Source organism: Vombatus ursinus, unplaced genomic scaffold, assembly GCF_900497805.2.
Source record: "Vombatus ursinus unplaced genomic scaffold, bare-nosed wombat genome assembly UNPS02014818.1, whole genome shotgun sequence".
NCBI lineage: Eukaryota > Metazoa > Chordata > Mammalia > Diprotodontia > Vombatidae > Vombatus > Vombatus ursinus.
In genome coordinates this window covers 18,496,120-18,518,296 of record NW_020954596.1, presented here as the reverse complement: position 1 = coordinate 18,518,296, position 22,177 = coordinate 18,496,120, and the positions used below count along the sequence as shown (strand labels likewise).

Sequence of the window (22,177 nt, the reverse complement as noted above, 5' to 3'; positions counted from 1 at the left end):
TGATTGTCATTACTGTAGTTATTTGTGTTTATCTTTCTCTTGGTTTTACTTATTTTTTCTCTGCATCAGTTCACACAAATCTTCCCATGTTTCTCTAATTCATTCTTAATTCATCATTTCTTATTGTACAATAATAGTCTATTACCATCCTTTTTTTGTTTGTTTTTAGCCATTGTCCAATTTATGGATTCCCACTGTCTCCAGTTTTTTGCTAATGCAAAGAGTGATGCTGTAAATATTTTGGTATTAGACCTTAAGTTTCTGTCTTCGCTTTCTTTGCGATATACTCTATATCCAATAGTCAGCATATATACCCCAAACCACTAAAATAGAATAAAGCCTCCAAAGTCATAATGCAGGCAAGTAACCCTTGTGGAGAAGGGTCTAGCCATCCTCACCAACTGCCAACTAGCTGGTACTTATGGGACAGGCAAGCTGTTCTGAGGCAGCAAGGCACTCTGAGGGAGAGAGAGGATGTGGCAAGTGTCAGGCAAGTTAAACCATCCTCAGACCTGAATGGACAAAGCCCAGCCCCTGTAGTCATCACCCTGGGAAACATCCAACCTCTGTGGATATGCTCCCTGGCAACTGCCTCAGCAGGTGAAGCCCCACCTCTTCAGCAGGCATGGAAAACAAAGTTCCCACCACCAAAATCCTTAGGACTGTCAAATGCCTCAACACCAGAAACAGATAGGCCTTTTTATCATTTACTTTGCCACTGTACCCTAAGTACCATGGGATCTTTCCATTCTTGTAAAACCTATGTGTTGTCTCCTACATATGAGCTCCTGGAAAGCAGGGGTTGTTTTGTTTTGCCGTTTTTTTTTATCCCCAGTACTTAGCTCTGCATGTGGTTAAGTGCTTAATAAATGCTTTCTTTATTCGCTTCTGGGTCAAAAGGTATGGAGGGGTTTTTTTTGTTTTGTTTCTTAATAACATTGCAAATTGAAATCCATTGCAGCTGGGCCACTTTGCACCTGTGTGCCTGCCTTCCCATTAAAATTGATTGTACCAATCTTTCATCATCTTTGTCATTTTGCAGGGGACAAAGTGAAAACCAAGTTGTTTAAATTTGCATTTCTATTACTGTTCATGTTTTCATTTGGTCGTTTATATTTTTTAATTCTTTAGAAAATTTCATATCCATTTGATATTATATCAGTGCCCTATGTTTTAGATTTCAGACTTTTAACTTTCTTTTGTCTTGATTTTCTCCTTAGTTGTGAAAAGTACCTTATCTTGGTCTCCTAAGCCTTTTATATTCAGGTTGTTTATTATAAATTTTTGGCTTGTGGCATATGGTAGGAAATGTTGACCTAAACCTTCTTTCTGCTAAATTGCTATAATTTCTTTCCCCAGTAGTTCTTCTAAAAAATGAAGTGCTTACTCTAGTAAATTGTGTTTTTCAGCTTATCACAGTGGACTTTTAAAAACTACTTATTTCCTGCATGGCTAATATGTTCCACTTATCTACTTTTTTAAAAAAGTAAGTACTGAATAGTTTTGCTTTATAATATTAAAGACTGAAAAATGCTTTGCCCCACCCCACTTTGCTCATCTTTTTCCATTTTATTCAAGGTTCTATATATTTTAAGAAGAGATAGCATTTTAGGGTTGTATAACTGAAAAAATGTAATACCTTGAGGATAGCCTGGTGACAATCCTATCTTAATTTAGTCTAGTGCTTGATGACATATATAAGTGTTACCACATCTGTGTACTGGAGCTCATGAGGCATCAGAAGACGACTTCGGTGAGGATTGTTAAATGAAAAGTTGATAATAAAATCAAGGAGGAGAACAAAATTCTGTACTCTAGGATTAAAGGAGGAAAAGATTTTCGTGCTATCTTGAGTATTGACTGTCTTATAATAACTTATAGCCATTGATTGCTCATCTCAGTTTTCCTCCCTAACAACCATGGGAGGGGTTTTTAGATATTTCTTATTTCACAAAAAGTAGATACAAGCACAAGTCTAGTTTTTTTAAAACAGTCATTTTGCTTACCCTAATAAGCCAAAGAAGCCTTGTTTTATAAAAGTTAACAGAACTAGATGAAACAAGGTTGTTTCACATGCATTGTATTTTCTTAAAATTTTTGACTTATGATTTGATTTGTGTAGATGAGGAAACTGCTTCTACTAATGTATAAGTGCCAGGGGCACTCAGAGGTTAAAGGACTTGCCCAAGGTCACACTACCAGTATGGGGAAGGGGGGGCCTCAGTCCCTAATTCCAGGCTGTCTCAGGTATTATCTTTTCAGATACACCCAGCCATCGTATCCCATCCCCAGGTATCTGGGTAAAGAGTCCCATCACTCACTTTTTCTAGTATAGCCCAAGAGATGACCCAAAGACTCACTTCTCTCCAGCTGCTCAGCAGCCCTCCAAGTCTAAGAAATGAATGCCCAGAATGGAGAATTTTCTCTGCTAGGGACTATCTTTGGGGCATCTTCCCTTTGGGATGTAGCTCCAGCTCAGTATGATGTTATCCATTAAAGGGCCTGCTTCTTCCCCACACTTAGACAAGAGTCTCTTCAAGGTTCTGTTCAATCTTAAGTAATGGCCAAAAGCGCCTATTATTAATCTGCTTATGACAACTCTTCCAATCCAGGCCAAAAATAAGTCAGACGTACAACTTTAGGAGAGGAATACTTAAATATACAAAAAATCTGAAGGGGGAAAAACCCAAGACAAAAAACCCCAGTCAGTTACTTCTTTTAAATAGTTGTGTCTCAATGTATGTATAAAATAGAATTTAACCTTCACAACTCTCTAGTTACGTATTTATTATGCAAATCAAAGTATACCAATATATACTACTATGGCAATAAGTTATAGAATCTTATAAATTTTAGAGCTTCATTTTAGCTGTTCCTTTTAGTTTCTGGTTATCTCAGCTGGTTTTTGAAGCATGAGATAACTCTGAGGGACTCAATGTGAAGTAGAAAAAGTTCATCTCTTGAACTTTCCAAACTTTACTACTAGTAACTCTTCCCTTCTGCCCAACAACTCAACCCAGTACTTGGTACCCCATTTTTGTTCTGACTGGCTGTTAATCAGCCATGTACTAAATCAGCTGATAACAGCTTAAAGTGGAATCTCTCTCTGAAGTAAAATGAGTGTTGTTGACACCCACTGAGCATGAGTGGCCATTTGTACCCATAATCTCCAACAACAGAGAGCTACTGTCCCTTCCCATCTCTACCTAAGGAGTAAATAAAAGTCTTGGCCTGTTGGCGCTGAGAAATGATGCAAAGGTCATGGAATCAATCCCAAATGGGCCATTAACCTTCACATCTAACCCTATCCAATCATCTCTTAAATCTGTGCCCTTCATCATAACATGGATGAAGAGTCAATGGATGGGTGAACACAAATCTACCAACACTGATAGAAATAATTATCCAAAGTACCTACTGATGGTGGGCAGGCATCTCTTTAAATATATAAAAGATAAAATATTGTTGTCATTCCTAGGCAAAATTCTGCAACTCCCTTATATACATACATGGGGAAAATAAAACAAACAAAACCTCCCCACCAAATTCACATAGAATTCTTGCTAGATTAAAAATGTTACAAAGGATTAAAATGTACTTCAATTAAGTTTAATTAAAATTCCTAACTCACTGTATAAAGAATGACATGTCAATGTTACTGTGTTTAACTGCTGCCAAGATATCAATATATTCTAATAAATACATTCATACTTTCTCAGCTCCAGTAATATTCTGTATCACAAATTTAGAATAGTGGACAGCAATTATCTTTATTTTTCAGTTAAAAGCTCTACCAAAAATATACATTTTCCTTAACATTTAAAAAACAACAACACAAAATCTGAGTGGCTGTCAAATTCCCCACTGTTTTACAAATAGTGATGGATGGTGGAGGCAGATGTCAGGAACAGTGTGCATTCCTTAACCCAGTAGGAAAATGTTCATTTCAAAAGTTTTACTTTTTCCTTTAAGAGCCTGAAGCTGGGGTTCTTGCTGATCTTCTTGTTAAAAATGACCAGCAGCTCCTCTTCAGATTTGCGGTGTTCATTAGTCACTGCATAGTATTGTGCTAAAACCTTCATGTAAAGAAAACAAATGTCAAATGGACATCTGACAAAATGGACAAAGTTTATCTTTCAATAATAAAAAGATGTGTTTTGACTAGGAATCTAGGACAACAAAGTAACAGTAAAATATTAAAAGAAAATAACTCTCCATGGTAGGAAAGACAGAGGAGGCAGAATTAGTAATAATAATGATGATGATAAACATCTATATAGTGTTTACTTTGTGCCAGGCACTGTGCTAAGTGTTTTACAAATATCTCATTTGAGCCTCACAACAACCCTGGGAGGCAGGTGCTTTGTTATCCTCACTTTTCAGATGAGGAAACTGAGGCAAACAGAAGTTAAGTGACTTGCCCACGGTCACAAAGTTAGGAAATGTGGTCATATTTGACCTCAGGTTTTCCTGTGCAGTTTATCTACTGTGCCACCTGCACCTGGAGTCGGAAGACCTGGGCCTGAGTCCTAGTTAGTTCCTGCTGTGTAATGTCAGCCAAATCATGTACACATTTTAAAATTCATTTTCTTCATCTGTAAAATGGAATATTAACAAATTGTGAAGCATGTTATGAAGGTGGAATTGATTGGCCTTGGTGCTGGATATGGCAGATGAGGGAGGAGAGTCCTAGAAAAGCACTACCAAAGTTTCCAACATGGGAAACTAGCTAAGTGGTACTGCCACTGATAGAAACACCAAGGGCACAAGGGGAAGAAAAGCTCAGTGAAGCAGAGGACAGAGCACTGGGCTTGCAGGCAGGGAGATCCGAGTTCAAATCTGCCCTCAGACACTTTCTAGCTGAGTGACACTGGGCAGGCAAGTCACTTAACCTCTTTTTGCCTCACTTCCCTCAACTGTAGAATGGGGATATATTAATAGTACCTACCTCACATGGTTATCGTGAAACCAAGTGTAAAGTGCACAGTGCCTGGCACACAGTAGGTCCTTAATAAATGCTTATTTATTTCTTCTTCCCTACATCACAGGATTGTTATAAGGAAAGTGCTTTGCAGATTATACAAATATAAAGTGCTATAATAAAATACCTGAATATTTGACAATAAGGAAACAATTTCATCAACTATACTAATTTAACATTCCATACCTTTTTCCTTAACTTTTTAACTGATATTTCATTGTCAGGGGCCTGTTTCAGAACAGCTTTGATAGTTCCTTTCCAGTTGAATTTCCCTAAAATGTGATGAATTATACAGAACAATATAATATGCATACATGTATATATACACATAAATATAATAAATACTTGCTACAAAATTTTATAAAAAATAAATATAAAAACAATGTCTGTTGAATGAATAAGATAGTTATCACAAGTTAACTACTTTGGGAAATGGATAAACTCTTTCCATTGAATGAACTATCACTCATACCATGCTACATTCCAGCTAAATGGGACTACTAACTGTTCCCCAATCTTGTTCTTCATTCACTCTAGTCACTCAGGGCAACTCAGTGCATTCCTGCAGGGACCCCTCCCAATGCCTAGCACACACTCCTTCTACCCCTCTGCCCACTGGAAACTTCATCTCTACCTTCAAAAACAACAGCTGTTCCTGACTTCAAAAATCTTACACCCTAATATGAGAGGCAATATGTAAATACACAGACAGAGGAAAGATATAGACATGGATGGGAGAGCATGAGTGACTGGGAAAGGTTTCCTGCAGAAGGTGGTTTTTATGCTGAGTCTTACAAGAAACCAGGTACATCCTGGGGCAAAAGTGAGAAGGGAGAATATCCACAGCATGAGGAGAGATGGGCCAAAGGTAAGAGACAAGAGACAGAGTATCACATAGCTGAACCATAAAGTACATGAAGGGGAGGTAAAGCTTACAATGGGAAAGAGCCAAGCTGTAAAAAGAGCCTTCAACGCCAAAAATTTATACTTGACTCTGGAAATAATAGGAAGTCAGTAGCATTTATTGAGCATGGGGGTGACATAGTCAGACCCCTGCTTTAGGAAAATTCCATTAGCAGCTAGGTAGAGGATGGAATGGAGAGAAGAGTGACATCAGGCAGACAAACCAATTCAAAAGCTATTGCAGCAACGGTGGTGAGGGCCTGAATCAGAGTGGTGACTGTGAGTGAAGAGAAAGGGATCTATATGAGGAATGCTAGGATGGTACAACTAGGCCAACTGAATGTATGAGATGAGTCTGATAAATACACGATGACAATGATGGTGTGAGCCTGAAAGATGGTAACCCCAAGAAAAATAATAGAGAAGTCTGGAAGAGGGAATACTTTTGAGGGAAAGAGAATGAGGCCTCTTTTGGACAGGTTAAGTTTGAGGTGCCTGTCTACAGGAAATCCAGTTTAAAGATCCAAAAGGTAGCTGGAGATGTGGGACTGGAGCTCAGAAGAGAGGATAGGGCTGGACATATAAGTCTTCATGTTAGAGATAACTGAACCCACAGGAGTGAACAGAGATAGCATACGGAGAAAAAAGAGTCGAGGACAGAACTTTGGGAACACCTATAGTTAAAGGATGAAGATCCAGCAAAAGAGACCAAGGAGCAGTGAGACAGGTAGAAAGTGTCCAATTTTTTCCTAAGGAGTAAGGTATTGAAAACAGGGCAAGTAGGTGGCGCAGTGGATAAAGCACCAAGCCTGCAATCAGGAAGACTCATCTTCATGAGTTTAAACTGGGCCTCATACACTTACTAGCTCTGAGACCCTGAGCAAGTCACTTAACCCTATTTGCTTCAGTTTCCTCATCTGGAAAACGAAATAGAGAAGGAAAATGCAAACCACTACAGAATTTTTGCCAAGAAAACCTCAAAATGGGGTCATGGAAAATCAGACACAATTGAAATAAATGAACAACAACAACAACAAGGTACTGAAAACACCTGCCCCAACATCCAATTGGGTTTGATAGGTTAAATAACTATATTATCATTACTGCTAAATTTTGGATGCTTACATGTTTATCATTATATTAAGTCCTTAAGATAAGTTATATCATGCTGTCAGTAAAAAAAATTATTTTTATATCACCTTGTACTTCTTTTAGGCCTTTCTCTATTCTTATTCTTCTTATATTTGAGTACATGCCTAATTGGTATTTAGGTACCCTCGCTCAATACATTTTAAGCTCCATAAAGTGAAGAATGTATCTTCTTTTTCCTAGGATTTGCCCCATGCTAAGTACTGAAATGATCAATATCAATTCTGTATCATTTTCTAATTGATACTATTTACAAGTAATTGATTTTATCCTGTAATTGCTTAAGTCATGGTTCTTTGTCTCTGAACCTAGTTCAGAATTCAGCTGGCCTGTAATGGGTTAAATTTAAAAATCTAACTCTCCTGCTAATCACTGATCTATTATTGCCTGAAGGAATTTAGCTGACCTTGGGGGATGCATGTGAACACAAGAGAGTCAGGCCTAGAATCTTTACACCACCAAGCTATCTTTCAAGGATGTCTGGTTTGCTGTCCAAAAAGGTCAGTCCGTTATCTCTAATTCTTGCAGCTGCACTCAAATAATGAACACTTCTTAGTGTCATAGGAGAAGAAGGGGGGGTCATTGCTAGCCCCATTACAAAACTTCCAACCAATCATGTTGTTCTCTGTGCCTCTTATTTGTAACCAATCATGTTACCTACCTTGTCACCTACCTTGTTCTGTTCTCCCCAAAACCTATAAGAGGGGAATTATCCTTTTACTCAGAGTCTTTGGCATACATGGAAGCAAGTCACTGACCCCTTGATAGGCAGCATTCCCCTGCTAACAAGTGTTATGTTGTGCAAAGAATTGCCTCAGTTTACCCTTCTGTTAAATTTCATGTGACAGTATATTACTCTGAATATGGAAAATTTTAATAAAATTTGTTGAAATATACCTTTTATAGGTGTTTCACTTTCTTCAGTCTCCACATTAGTGTCTTCTGTATGTTTCATTTTTTTCTTCTTAGAATCAACTTCTTCTAAGTATTTAGAAAATTAAAGTACAACATCATTACTACTATTGTCCATAATTTGGAAGGGAAAATACTCCTGTTGGAGTTTTGTATTTATAATTCAAAATACTTCTGTCAAGAAAAGAAACAACATTTTTTTTTCATTATTAGAAAACAAGGTAGAAAACAATTATTAGAAAACAAATGAGCCACCTACCTTCTGAATGCTTACGTTTCCTTTTTTCTGCAGGTGCTTTCGTCTCTTCTTCTGTCATCATTTCAACATGACTCCCATTTCCATTCACTTCTGATTCTGCTGCATGTTCCTTCTTGTTTTTTTTCTTCTTACTTTTCTTTTTTTCTGTGTTGCTCATTTCTGGCATTTCTTGCCCTGTGGCATCAAGTTCTTCTCCCTGGCCCCTCTTGCGCTTTTTGGATTTCTGATGACTTGAATTTTCTTGATGGTTTTCTAACTTCAACTCTTTCTTTTCTTTTTTCCTGTTCTTCTGTCGTTCTTCCTTGCGTTCTCGTTTGTTCTTCTTCCCCTCTGGTTGTCCGGCTGTTTTTTCACTGACTTCAGTGGGTGTCGTCTTAACTTTGTTTTCTGCATGTTGATTCTCCACCTGGTTGAGAGGCTGTTTCTCTTGTTCTTTTGTATTTGGTCCCTTGTTATTGGGGGGAAAATACAAAATTCAGTATTTTCCTCCCTCCACCCAAACATTAATTTAAGATATATTTTTTTACATTATCACCAACATGTGATGAGTTAATAGTTCAAAAGAAGAGAGTCTATTTATTTTTATACATTAGTGTAGTGAAGTGGAAAGGGCAGCAGATATATATTGTCCAAAGACCTGGCTTTGAGTTCTGGTTCTGTCACTCACTAGTTGTGTGATCTTGGGCAAGTCACATTACTTCTCTAAATCTGTTTCCTTATCTAAAAAATCAGGATAATCCTAGAAATCCCTACTTCACAAGGCCCTAGCAACAATCAAATGAAATTACATATTACCATAAAAATTCTTACACGTAAGCTGTTACTACAAGAGGAAGCACAACAAAGCACCAACGAATACAAAAACAAAAGCCAATGATCCCATACAATCTCTTGCTTCTTCCACTGAAGGAGTTAGGTTCCTGCCACCTATATTAGTAGGCTACTACTTTCAAATCTCTTCTACTCCTTTACTTTAGTCTAAATGTTTCCCCTTGGCACCTGCTAAAGAGTCAATGAATCTGTTTTCCTCAACTATTCCTTTAGATCACAGAAACCAGGAAAAAAATCGATAGAACTGTAAACTACATGTGCACAATGACTCATCCTAGGTATTAAGCAAGAAAATTGTCAAATATGATATATATTCCAAGCTTCCCAATTTTTTTTCCTTAATCAAACATTAGATTTTTTTTCCAGTTCTGAAGACTCTACCATGAGCAAAATGACTTGGTAAATGTCAACTGAAAATGTATTTTGCTTGAAAAGTATACATGTATTGATACATATAAGTTTGTCTCAAACAGCAAAAAGCAAGGAGAGTACCCAATACCATTCTGACGGAGAAAAATAAAAATGTATACACTATCAATTATATGGGTATTTACTGAAAGGAAGGTAACAAATAACTGATGAGTGGTCTTTCCATTAATATTGTAGCCAATAATTAAAAAAAAAACCACACCTTGATTCAAATGATAAGTTGTTTAACGTAAAGGTATATTATACCTACAAAATGGAGCTAATAATATCTGCACTTTCTGTATCAGAAGGTAGATGTGAGGAAGGTAAACTAACAGTGCTAAATAAAATAGTGTGTATCATCAAGGCCTGCTAGTAGCCTTTCAGAGAGTTCAGTGTATTTAATCATACAAATTTAATTATGTTAACCTTCCCATCTGTGGCTTGTCCCACTGAGGCAACACCATGTACAACATGTTTGACTTTAAAAAGTCTTGCCCAAACCAACAGGAAAATACTCTCTGTAACACAGTCAAGTTTGGTTTGATCCACAAATTATAAGACACAAAGAATCTCTACGGAAACCTGTCACACTCCAAAGCAGAAACTATCATTTTATAACCACTATTCATTTTAATTTTAACTTAAGTTTGATATGACTTACATTGCTGGTAGCTTCAGAAAAGATATCCCACACCTGTTCCTGAAGAGAGTCGTTATAAATTTTTAAACTGTTCTTCATCCAATTCTGTCAAGAAAAGAAGTTCAGATTATTTGCATGATCTATTGAATAAAAATAAAAAGAGGCCTAATTTATTTTCTGCCCTTGAAAGGCAAGCCCAGTGGTGAAAGCCACTCCTATTCTTTCCCTGTTGCTGCTTACCATGTTTTAGTCTTCTGCTCCCAGACTGCTGATGCCTGTCAAATCCCTGTCCCCAGCCCCTCATGACTACGGCAGGGGTGAAAGGGGGCAGGAATGGTAGAGTTGAAGAAAGAGAGTCCTTCTGGGCTTTCTCCTCCTGCACTGGACTGTTGGGTTTTGCAGCCCCAGTTCCTAAATAATATCATTACCCCAACCCCGAGTCCCTGTCTTGCTCTTCATCTCAGAATGGGGCCTACTGTGATGATTTCATAATAACTCCCAATTTAAATTTTACTTCAGCCTTTGCTGTCATTCAAAGTCCCCATCAATACCGATCTGAAAAACAAACTAAGTAAGGCAGGTAGCAAGGGGAAGGGAGGATGACTTAGGAGAAAGCCTTTTAAACATTTTATAGGTCCACAAAAGAGCAGCCCTTGCAAAGAAGCAGCAGATCGTGGCAGGGCAAAGGCAAGTCTGGCAAACCCATACCACAAAATATTCCCTTCTGTGTTTTTAATCAATGGAAAAGCCTCTACTCATACACCTTCAGAACTCCCCTTGACTTTAAGTTAAAACTCTGAATGCATGCATTTTCCCCACTGAAACACTGTATTGTAGAATGAATTCCATGCGTAACATTGTGGTTTAAATAAGTTTTTATAGGTTAGCCTGGGAACCTAATCACCAGGTTTATTTCACTGAGAAAATGTGTTTCAAACTTAAAAAACATGCCCATGAACTTCTGGAGACTACAGAATGATCCTTTTCAAATCTCTTTTTGTGAGGAAGTGACTTCAACTACTCACCTGAAATTTGGCCTTTTTTCTTGGAATGTTGTCAAAACCACTAACTTTTTCTAAAATCTCCCGCAATTTGGGGCTAATACTGGGTTTCTTCATTACTTCATGAATCCTCTGCAAAAGGAGAATTATAGACAGCCAGAAAAGATGAGTAGGGCTATAAAACCAGTGAATACAAACATAAACCCAACTAAAAACTCATGATGACACAATAGTTCAACAACCAAATTGGTAGTACTAGTCTACAACTTCGCCATGGTCAGAAAGGTCTGTCTATGAACCTGTCGCTTTCCTCTCGTGAGAAAATAAAATACCTGGACAAACAGTAAGATCATGTAGTATCCTTTAAGTCAAGAGTTCATGACTTGGGGTTCACAAACTTAAAAAAATTTTTTTACAACTTTATTTCAATATAATTGGCTTCCTTTATAATCTTAGGCATTTTAATGTATGCATTTTAAAACACCATTCTGAGAAGGCTTGGTCCATAGGCTTCATTGGACTGCCAAAGGGGTCCATAACACACAAAAAAGTTAAGAACCCCTGCTTTAAGTGGTGACAACCTCAAGTAACTTGATTCAAACTCAAAATTGGCTTCATTGAGGTCATAATCATTAAGACCTATTGCTGTGGAAGATACGGGGACAATATTGTTTATTAGTTCATAGGGATCATGTGATCCTATTTCTAGAGGTGGAATGGCCCTCAGAAGCCATCTGGTCCAGCTCTTTCATTTCACACTTGAGGAAACTGGCATTAACTAACTAGCCCAGGACTTGAACTTAGGTCCTGCTAATTCCATCTCCAGTGATAGTTTCACTGTACCAGGCTGTAATGACCCAGTATAGGAAAGGGTGAGAGGAAGTTCCTGTTTCCATTCCTAGAACTGCTTTGGGGAAATGTTATTAGAGTGTTATTATTACGCTTCTTCTGCACTCTCATTGTACTTTGTAGCTCTTACTTTATATGCCCATTTTACCCTCTACTAGGTGATTTATTAATTCCCATATAGTTATTTTATGAAGTCTATGGTGAATCTAAGAATCACCCTTTGTATGATCTGTATTTGAGTATATCTCCTCCCCCTAATAAGCTGTAAAGTTCTACAAGGGTTGTAATGGTATCCTATTTTTAGGAAAAGTACCTTGGCCATAGCACATGCTCAACAAATGCCTAATGAATGAATAGAACAATTAGTCTTAAAATTTAGTTACGTTATGGACCAAAGTCGGTAATAAGTTTCCTCCCAACTGCATCAGATGATCTCTAGTGTCTATTAAATTTTATGAAGTGGACTTTTTGGGGGCTATCCTGCAAATCTAATAATTAATAACATTAACATTTCTATGTTAACAATAACATAATATTTCCATGGATAAAATTATTTCAAATAAATGACTTACAAATAAACTTTTAGAACATATCCCATTAATAATTTTGGCATTTCCTGTAGAAGTTTTAGGAAATCTATCTGGTGATAAAAATCTGTCAACAAACATCTCTTTCAAAAGAGCCAATAGTTAGTTATTCAAAGAGCTAATGTCCAGAGTACCAGATCCTACTACCCATTACAGTACTGACAATCTTTAAGGAAAACGCGTGTTTGGAGCAATACGCTATTGAGTAGAAAAGTATGATGTGCTTACTAATTCTATCTTTCTTTCCTCCTTCCTCCCATCAAAGTCTATTCCTGTCAAGAAGTATTCTTTGCCTTAAAATCAGACATGTTTGCACTCTTGGCATAACAACAGTAACAACAAAGCTAATCTCAATATCATCCAATGAACATGGAAACTTTCTGAAGAAAATTGTACAATACAAATAGGATGCATTTTACCTGAATCCATTCTTGCTGTTTAACATCTCCTTTGTTAGTTTTGGCCTCATAACCTTTGCCACCATATTTCTGATCTTCACTGATGCACTTTACATGTGTTTTGTATTCATCACCCCTTAAATATAAAAAGTAACACATTTTAATAGTTTTAAAATGTTAATTCCTATCTCAATATATTAACCACACAAAATACTACCTATCATTCACTCTAAAATTCCATTGTTATACTTCTCAGTAGTAATAATAATGATAACAATAATCATACTAAGCTAACAGTGATAGCACTCACGATGTGCCAGGCACTATGCTTGGTGCTTTACAATCTCATGGTGCTTTACAAATCTCATTTGATCTTCACAACCAGCCTGGGGAGTGGTGCTATTATTATCTCCATTTTACAGATGAGGAAACTGAAGCAAATAAGGTTAAGTAACTTGCCTACGGTCACCCAGCTATTAAGTGTCTAAGGATGGAACTGAATTCGTCTTTCTGACACCAGCAGGTCAAGTGCTCAAACCACATATTGTTCCCTTGATGATGCTATCCATCAGGGTTAACTTCACCACTTTCTCTCCTCGAAGGTCCAAGATATAAAATGCTGTTACCAAACTTGTTGCCTATTCCTTACATTTGGGGCACTTTTAATACCAAATCTACAAAGATACTACAACAGTACAATGCTTTATGGGCATACCGGGCATCTGTATGCAAATGAAATAACATGTAAAAGCAGGCTTTAAGCACTAACGTACCAGACAGATATTTAGGGTTTGTTTTGGCCTTTTTTTCTGGACCTGTGATGTCTTTGCTGACAGAAATGCTGTATTTCTTCTACTGATGCAGAGCAGTAGCTCAGTCTTAAATGGTGGCCAGGGTGCCAAGAGATTAAGGTTGTTGTGGCCAGTGGTCACCAAGTATCTATCAGAGGCAGGTATTCCTGACTCCAAGGCCAGCCCTCTTTCCAATTTGCCTTTGACAATACAGATGTAACGTACAAATGCAGTGTTAAGAGATGGCATCAGCTTCAGTGTGGATGCGGACATACAGGAAATCACCGAGGCAGTTTCTTGGGAAGTACACTTATGCACCTCATGCTAAGTTTGTAGGCAAGAAGAGGTGTGTGCCTGCTGGGATGTCCCCACTGTCTCTGGGTCTTTCTTTTTGCCTCAGGCACCCTGTTAGACTTTCCCAAATACTGATTATAACAGCAACCCTAATTCTCAAGCTCAGTGGGGGAAGCTACACAAGAGCATGGTCATTTAGAACACCTTTAAAATAAGCTATAGTTAAGAGATTATGGTGGCAGCTAGGTGGCGCAGTGGATAGAGCACCAGCCCTGAAGTCAGGAGGACCTGAGTTCAAATCCGGCATCAGACCAAACACTTGACCCTTACTAGCTGTGTGACCCTGGGCAAGTCACTTAACCCCAATTGCCTTAAAAAAAAAAAAAAAAAGCTTACCAGAAGTCTTTGCCACAATCAATGCAAGAAAGGTATTGACAGTTTTTGCAAATGTTCACATGTTTCTCCACTTGCCCTTTCTTCACTGATTCTCCACATGCATTGCATGTAAAAAATACCATTTTAGTAAATGCTTTTTTGCTTTACCCAAAACAGATGAAAATTCTTGACCTAAAAGAATACATGAGATTAATTTTAGATGCCTCAAGAATTTATAGAACACACACATATACATATATATTTAAAATATATCAAGAAAGATACATATTAAGAAATAGTAACTATAAACTTAATCGTTTACTCATAATTGAATAAGTTACATGGCTAACTTTCTACACATATTTTACAGAGAAAAATATATAGTACAAGTAAAAGTCAAAACAATATAAATAAAATTACTATGGTGCTCAGTCAAGCCTAGTCTTTCTTTCTTTCATTTATTTTTCTTTCATTTATTTTTTTTTTTTGGATAAGCTTTTCCCCCTAGAATGGCTAAACCATAAGCAAAAAATAACCAGATAACAATTTACACCACCTATCTAGTATCATTCATATTCAGTGACTGGTATTTATGTGTATAAAAGTCATAGAAAGATGATTTTAAGTTTGCACTGCAAATGACTGTAGCTTACCAAGTGAAATGATAATGCAAATAACAAGTATCTATAGATGTGTGGGTACATGGTATGCAGAAGGCTCAGGATTGCCTGTAGAAAAGAAATACCCTCTTCCAAAAACACACAAGGAAAATAATATAAATGTATTGGTGATACATTTATAAAATATGCCACTCATAACAGTATTCTGCTTCAATACTGCAACTTGCTTACTGAGTCTCTTCTAAAAGCTAATAACCCAGGAACCTTTTAGTGTTTTTGTCTTTGAATGCCAAGTGAGCCAGAAAAGATCACCAAAAAAAAAAAAAAAAATCATTTACACCAGCAACCCATAATGAAAAACAGAGGTATAAACAACTAATCTGGTAGGACTGTCTTCAATCAATCACTTCCTCCAAAGTCCCTGGAACCGGGTAAACATTTGGTCTTCACTGTATCTGCATACATATCATATAATCAATATACCTCCTCTACTTGCAGGTACTTATTCCAGATGTCTGATAATGGGACTTCACTCTAATGACTGAAGACAGTTCAAGAATGATACTTTCAAACTTCTTTAACTGTAACGCCTGGCCCATGTCCCCTAAGATTAAGGTGTTCTGGACATACCTAGAGATTCTTTACTATGGGCACCTCTCATTAAAATGTAATGTTCTGTCTACAGTGCTCAACAGAATATTACACAAAATACATGGCTCAGGCACTGGTCTCACTGTCAAGTGGATAGAGTCAGGAGGACCTGAGTTCAAATCTCGCCTCAAAGACACTTGACACTTACTGGTGGTGTGACCGTGGGCAAGTAACATGTGGGGCAAGACCCTACTTTCATTGCCAAACAACAACAACAAAACCCCAACAACTCTATCCACTGCTCAGAACAAAAACCTGGTCTGTAGCTGGAGCCTAATGAAAAGTTTGGAGGAGGGGGTAGAACACTTAGAAATCTACAAATAAAAGAAGGCTGTTCTTATCACCACCAGATACCTCTGCAGAGGTACTCTGTAAATGTTAATTATTGATGACAATAGCGGTAATTCTACTTTAACTGGAGACAGCCTTTAATTGAAATCAGTACCTGAAGGTGCCACATGAGATTCTTGATCTGTTTTGATAGGCCTATTTTATATCTAATTTCAAATGATGACAAACATAATGCTAGGTATAACAGTCAATCCAGGAAGATGTCATAATCTATGGCCAAAAGCTAAAGAAATAATAAACACATTAGGTACAGTAGTGTGTTCGATGATCATTTATTTACTATTCCTGTATTATAACTAATATTTCTATTCTACAATTAGAAAGCATCCCAGGAACATAAGTAAAGAATCATCCAACCCTTTTGTGGTAAGGAACTACTCTGCTTCTCACCTGAAGTCTTGTGATCCTATGGGAGAGGGGATGCTTGATAGGGAAGTCCTACCAGCCAGAAGGGAGGGCAAGTGACCAGAAACTATGTTGCTGTCCACAATCAATTGCCCAGGGACCTCTGGTAGGGAAGAAGATAAACAAGCGACTTGGAAACTTAAAATTCAGTTCAGGGCATAAAGTGTTATCCTGGCAATGATCTAGTCCAACATCCCTACACTAAGCAACTTACCAAACTCAGGATGACTGAGAGAGGTTAAGATGGAGAGAAGCAAACTCCATCCTGCCTCCTCCTGTTGCTATTCCACACTCCTCCCTCCTCTCTATTACCCTACCGCTCACCTGGCAGTGGTGAAGTAACCGAAAAGATCAAGGGGGAACTAGAGAAGATGATGAGAAGAGGACACGGGGCTTACAAGCCCTGCCCTCCTACCACTCTCCCAGCCCAAGGTTTTCAGCACTACTAATGGGAAAGGCAATACATCCTCCAGCCACTAGCTCCATTTCTGTTCCTCACTCCAGAATTCCCTCCTCAGTTGTTTACACTTTCCACCCTAGAACCTCAGCCTCAGGCCATGCAAATGATTTTAGAGCTGAGAGAGTTCTCTTTTCTACTAACCAAGTGGATAGGAGGTAAGGGGAGAGTGACTCTCTAATTCTGTTGCTAGAATTGAAGTCTTCACAGGATAGGCATACAGGAAAGGCATTCCTGGTATCCCAAGTTAGAACCTGAATGTATTTTTCTCTGGAATCACTATCATATTTGATGTTTGGGATCAACAGTATTGTACTTCAGTTCCATTATAAGTTATATAGGTTTTGGTACCCTGCCCTGGGAACCTCAACACCATGTGTGACATTATTTTTATTAAAAAAAATTTTTTGTGAGGTTTTTTGCACAATGATCCATTCCTAAATTAGGAGTTGCTATTTTAGAAAATAATTTCAGACATGTTCTGGGGCTTTGGGTAAATTACAGGATCTCTTTCTGCTCTTTTTTTGTACTTTATACTTAATGGAGAGAACAATTTATATCACTTGCTTGTTATTCACGTGGATTAATAAGATAATGCTTGTAATCAGCTTACTTTAGAAGCCTCAGTGCACGTATTAATATAAACCATAAAAATAACCTTGACTGTCTTTCACACTGTAAAACTGTAAACTTGCAGGAAAGATCCTATTCTTTCAGTTTATGGCTGGGCAAACCAAGTATTAACTCTATAAAGAAATTCCACTTGAACCTACCAAGTGAAAATATCCAGTGGTACAAATCAACAAGCATTTTTTAAGAGTCTATTTTCCAGACTCTGTGCAAAGCACTAGGAATACAAAGAAAGGCAAAATTAATGTTGTGGACCCTTGTAAGAGTGGGACACACTTTATATGTAACACCCTTTTCCCAGTTCAATCCATGATTGCACATTAGTAGCATAGAGACTGCACCTGTGGAACTCCTGGGTGAGAAAACTCCCTTTGCCAAAGCACCGTCTCTGTAACTCAGTCTTGGAGAGCCGCTTGGAGCTTTGTTAAGAGATGAGTATCAGAGGTAGGACACTGGTTCAAGATGGTGCTCTACTGTACCACACTGCTTCTTGACTATGCAGTACTATACTTAAAAATTGAAATAAGGACTTATCCTACAGAGTAGTGTGACCTAGTGGAAAAAGCACAGGTTGAGAATTTGGAGATGTTCTAATTCCAGCTATGTCACTAGCAAGTTGTGTGACCTAAACGAAAGCACTTTTTTTCTCTCCTCTGCTAAAATCTTGCAGTAATGTCTCATTATGTCAAGGAGGTATTCCTGAGTTCTCAAAATTCAGTTTAATTCAACATTTATTCAGTGCTTATTATATGAAAGGGACACAGATAAAGTAGGAGAGGCAGTTGTGCTGTAATGTTCAGAGTAGTAGTCAGGAAATGTGGGTTTCAAGGCCTGCCACAGACACATATTAGTTCTGTAATTTAGAACAAGTCACTTAACCTCTTGGTGTCCAAGGCAACTCTCTAAGACATTAAGTTATAAACTAGTTACATCCAGAATCCCTTTGAAACCAAAGGTCCAAACACACACACACACACACACACACACACACACACACACACACACACACACAGACAGTTCGGAGACAAAACTGAAAGTTGTTTTTCACTGCCTCCTTTCAATGTCTTTTAACTCTCCTCGGCAGCAGTCACTTATCACTCATCTTTTAGTAGCCTAGTGCCCCAAGTCTCTTTCTCCATCTTGTTCCCCATCAAAACTTTCAAGGAATAAATTAACTTACACATTCAGCATAATAGAACTGAAAGGGTCACAAGCTGGTCCAACACTCTCTTTTTACAAGATGTACCTCTTACCCTCCCAAAGCCACTGTCTTGTTAGTTCAGTTTTTTTCAGGCTACTTGGCATTTCTCCTCTTCTGGGATCACAGTCTACCTTACGTCATGTTTGTGTATACATCCTTTTCGAATTGTAAGCTCTTTGAGCGCGGGAAGTAATTTTTTATCTCGGAGTCCACTTCGACTACACACCTCAATCTCAAAAACTTAACTGTTTCCTGAATAGAATTGTGGGTCACTAGGTCCCCTAAAGTGGGCTGGGGAGTCTTGCAAAGACAGTTAGGTGTCACAGTTCACAGAGCACCTGGCCTGGAGCCCAGAATACTGGAGTTCAAAACCGGCCTCAAACACGTTCTAACTGTGTGACCCTGGGCAAGTCACAAAACCCGTCTACCTCAGTTTCCTCACCTGTAAAACGGGCTACCTCCCAGAGTTGTTGTGAGGATGAAATGAGAGAGTGATTGTAAGGCGCTTGGCCCAGAGCAAGCGCTGTGTAAAGGCTGACCCCCTGTTACTGCTGCCCGATCACACCGGGACGAGGCGACGGAGCGGGGGCTCACAGACAGACAGACAGACAGACAGACGTCTGCGTCTTCCCATGGCTCCATTTTGCTTCGTGTGGTGTGTCACCCCTCTCCCCCGCCCTAGCACCATCTGACTCTTAACAAGCCCGGGCCACACGCAGGAGGAGCCTCCGGAGGTCCAGCCAGCCCTTAACTAAACATGACCAAACAGGAACCTGCCGGCGCCGCCCGGGCGGTTCGTGGCCCGGCAGGGACTCGAACCCGGGTCGTCTGACTGCCGGGCCTGAGCCGTCCACCCCCGGGGCTTCCCGGCCCCGCGCTGCCCCTCGGCGAGCCGCTCGGTATCGCCGCGGTCCACGCTGGGGCTCCGACCCGACCCGGGCGGCTGCCGCCAGCCAGCTCCTTCTCCCGGCGGCGGCCCCGTCCTCTGCAGCCTCGGCCCGCCTCACCGGACCATCACTCACCCCCGCCGCGCGCCGGAGAACCGTTTCAACCGCCCGCGCCCAGCACGTGGGCTCTCCCGGGGCGGCGCGTCCCGTGAGTCCGCCTCCCGCCTCCAGTCCACGCCGACTGTCTGGGATCCCCAACTCGGGGAAGGTGGCCCGGACCGCGCACAGGAAGACGCACGCATGCGTGCGCCACAACCTTCGCTTTTCCCTTTTTCCTCCGGCCCGCCTCCGGCCCCATTTTCTCCGTGCGGAAGTGACGTTACCGGAAGTGGTCTGGGATACAGGGTACTGTCAAACCGCCGGGCCGAGAGGCCGCCGGCGGAGCCCTAGGAGCTCCGCTGAGCGGCGGGAAGCGGAAGGAGCCCGAGGGAGGAGGAGGGCACGCGCCCGCTCGGACGGGTAAGGAAGGCCCTCGGGCGCTAGCTGGAGGGACCGGGAAAGAGGAAACCTCGCTCACCGCCTTTCTTGATCTCTGCATCCTCGGCAGGGTCCTCGAGGCTCACCCAGAGCTTGGAGGGAGGCCGGGACGCCGCTGCGGGTCTGGAAGAGTCCTTCACGGCCACCGTCGGAGCTCGCGGCTGGCGCCGCCCCCGGACTGGGTGGGCGGGCCCGAGGGAGGCAGGAGCGCTTCCCTTCCCCCCCCCACCTGAAGGGAGGGAGTGGGGCAGCCAGAGTCCGATCTGAGGCAGAGGGGGACTGATACAGCACCGGATCGGAGGGGTTGACCGAGGCCACCTTCTAAGTTTTGTAGATGAGGAAACTGAGGACCAAAGAGGTTAGGTGACGTATCCAGGGTCACAGATTTGCACCCAGGTCCTTCAAATTAGCTCAATTCAGAAAGCCTTACTGCGTGAGAGGAAATGCAGAGTTCTGTATCCTGTGTACCACGTGATCTTTGGGGGCTGCTTTAGTGGCTGCTCCACGTGTCTGAAATTGGGGAACAGGCATTACAAGGTGCTGCACGTAACTGTCGCTCAGTAAACAAGCATGTGTTAAGCTTCTGCTGTAATACCAGGCACTGCTAGGCGCTAGGGATACAAAGAGAAAAAAAACGGAAAATGGTCCTGACCTCAAAGACTTTAGGAATTGGAAGGGAGGACGACAGTACACATTCAGCTATATATGAAGGTGGCACTTGGTCCGAGCACTGAAAGAAACTAAAGATTCTGAGTTGCTTTTTATATTTTTTGTATTAATAAAAGTATTTTATCACCCACCTCATGTCCCTGCCATTGGGAGGGAAAAGAAAACAAAGCTCTTGTAACAGAATGCAAAAACTAGGGATTCATTGAGGTAGAAGAGGAAGGAACATTACAAACAGGTAGAAGAGCTGTAGAAAAAGGCTCCAAAGTAGATGGCTGGAATATACCTAGTCTCAGGAACAAGAAGAAAGTCATTTTGGCTGAACCACAGTATGTGGGAAGACAGGTAAGGGCTAGCTTGTGACAGTCTTTAAATGCTGGAGGAGTTATATCTGGTCCTAGCCACAATAGGGAGCCACAGGATTGAAATACTGGGGTAGAGAGAAGAACACTTGATTGACAAGAAGTCAGGAAATAGAGGTCTTGTCCCTGCTCTGTCAGCAACTAGTTGTGTGACTTTAGGTAAGTCACTTCATGTCTTTGCTCTCAGATTCCTCAACCAGTAAAATGAGGGAGTTGGACTAGATTATCTCTTAATATCTCTTCCCATTCTAACACTCTATGAAAGCCACTTAGTTGGTGGAAGAGCATGAATGCCTGATTCCTCTGCCAGTAAGTTTTCCCTATAAATAAGTGCTATAGAAGTTAAAAATATCAAATGCATTGTAATTTTGTATAATGATGGCATCAGGATCCAATCAAAAAAATATCTTCTGTTTTTACTCTATCAGGTAACTGAATTTGTACAGTGAGAGGCGTTTGATTTATTATGAATTGGTAGTTTCTACAGACATAATTTTTTTTCTTAAAGGTTTTTTTTTCATATTAAGAATTAATTGATGATTTTCCAGAATCAGAAACAAGAGAGGTTTTTCTTTTTGAATACACAAAAGAATAGCAATAGTAAATCCTTTTCTTGACATAAGACCTTCAGGTTATTCACAATAGAAAGAACCATATACGTAACATAAAACATATGGAAAGTAATTACAAAGTGGCATATGAGTAACTGAAAGATAATACTGTAAGGTATGAACTGTATATATAAGTGCTGAATGAAGGCTTGCTTTGGATAGCATCCAGCGCTATTGAGATTCACTGAGGCACCATGAATTATCAATGATTTCTTTCATGCCTGTGAATAGCTCTCCACTAGCCACTCCAAGACACTACATAGATCTAGAAAGCATAAATACTATTCATAGTTGGCTGTCAGGCTTACAAAAAGACAAACTACCCTCTAATGATTAGTCTAAGGTTGACAAAGCGTAGTTCAGGATCTCACTTAATCCTCACCATAACCCTGTGAAGTTAGCACTACAGGTTTTGTTA

At 39.8% G+C, this 22,177-nt stretch overlaps 2 protein-coding genes across 5 annotated transcripts in view; one reads left to right on the top strand and one right to left on the bottom strand.

Annotated features, from left to right (window-relative positions):
• Window positions 1-3,589: 3,589 nt before the first annotated feature.
• LYAR (Ly1 antibody reactive) lies at window positions 3,590-20,279 on the bottom strand. Of its 4 annotated transcripts, none has more exons than XM_027836280.1 (9): window positions 20,161-20,279; window positions 14,403-14,573; window positions 12,943-13,057; window positions 11,112-11,219; window positions 10,108-10,191; window positions 8,205-8,652; window positions 7,931-8,011; window positions 5,168-5,253; window positions 3,590-4,076 (listed from the first exon to the last, which is right to left on the bottom strand). In XM_027836280.1, exons 2-9 carry the CDS (start codon window positions 14,522-14,524, stop codon window positions 3,942-3,944), a joined length of 1,179 nt encoding a protein of 392 aa, XP_027692081.1. In that variant the 5' UTR covers window positions 14,525-14,573; window positions 20,161-20,279; the 3' UTR covers window positions 3,590-3,941. The 4 variants fall into 4 exon arrangements, with proteins under 4 accessions (XP_027692081.1, XP_027692078.1, XP_027692079.1 ...); XM_027836277.1 differs by having other exon boundaries at window positions 7,931-8,014; window positions 20,161-20,273; XM_027836278.1 differs by lacking the exon at window positions 20,161-20,279 and adding an exon at window positions 19,719-19,792 and having other exon boundaries at window positions 7,931-8,014.
• Window positions 19,914-22,177, top strand: part of ZBTB49 (zinc finger and BTB domain containing 49) — a 36,150-nt gene continuing 33,886 nt past the window's right edge. Inside the window, exon 1 of the mRNA XM_027836276.1 lies at window positions 19,914-20,102. The gene's annotated coding sequence lies outside the window, so the exon portion shown is untranslated. The remainder of the gene's footprint in view (window positions 20,103-22,177) is intronic.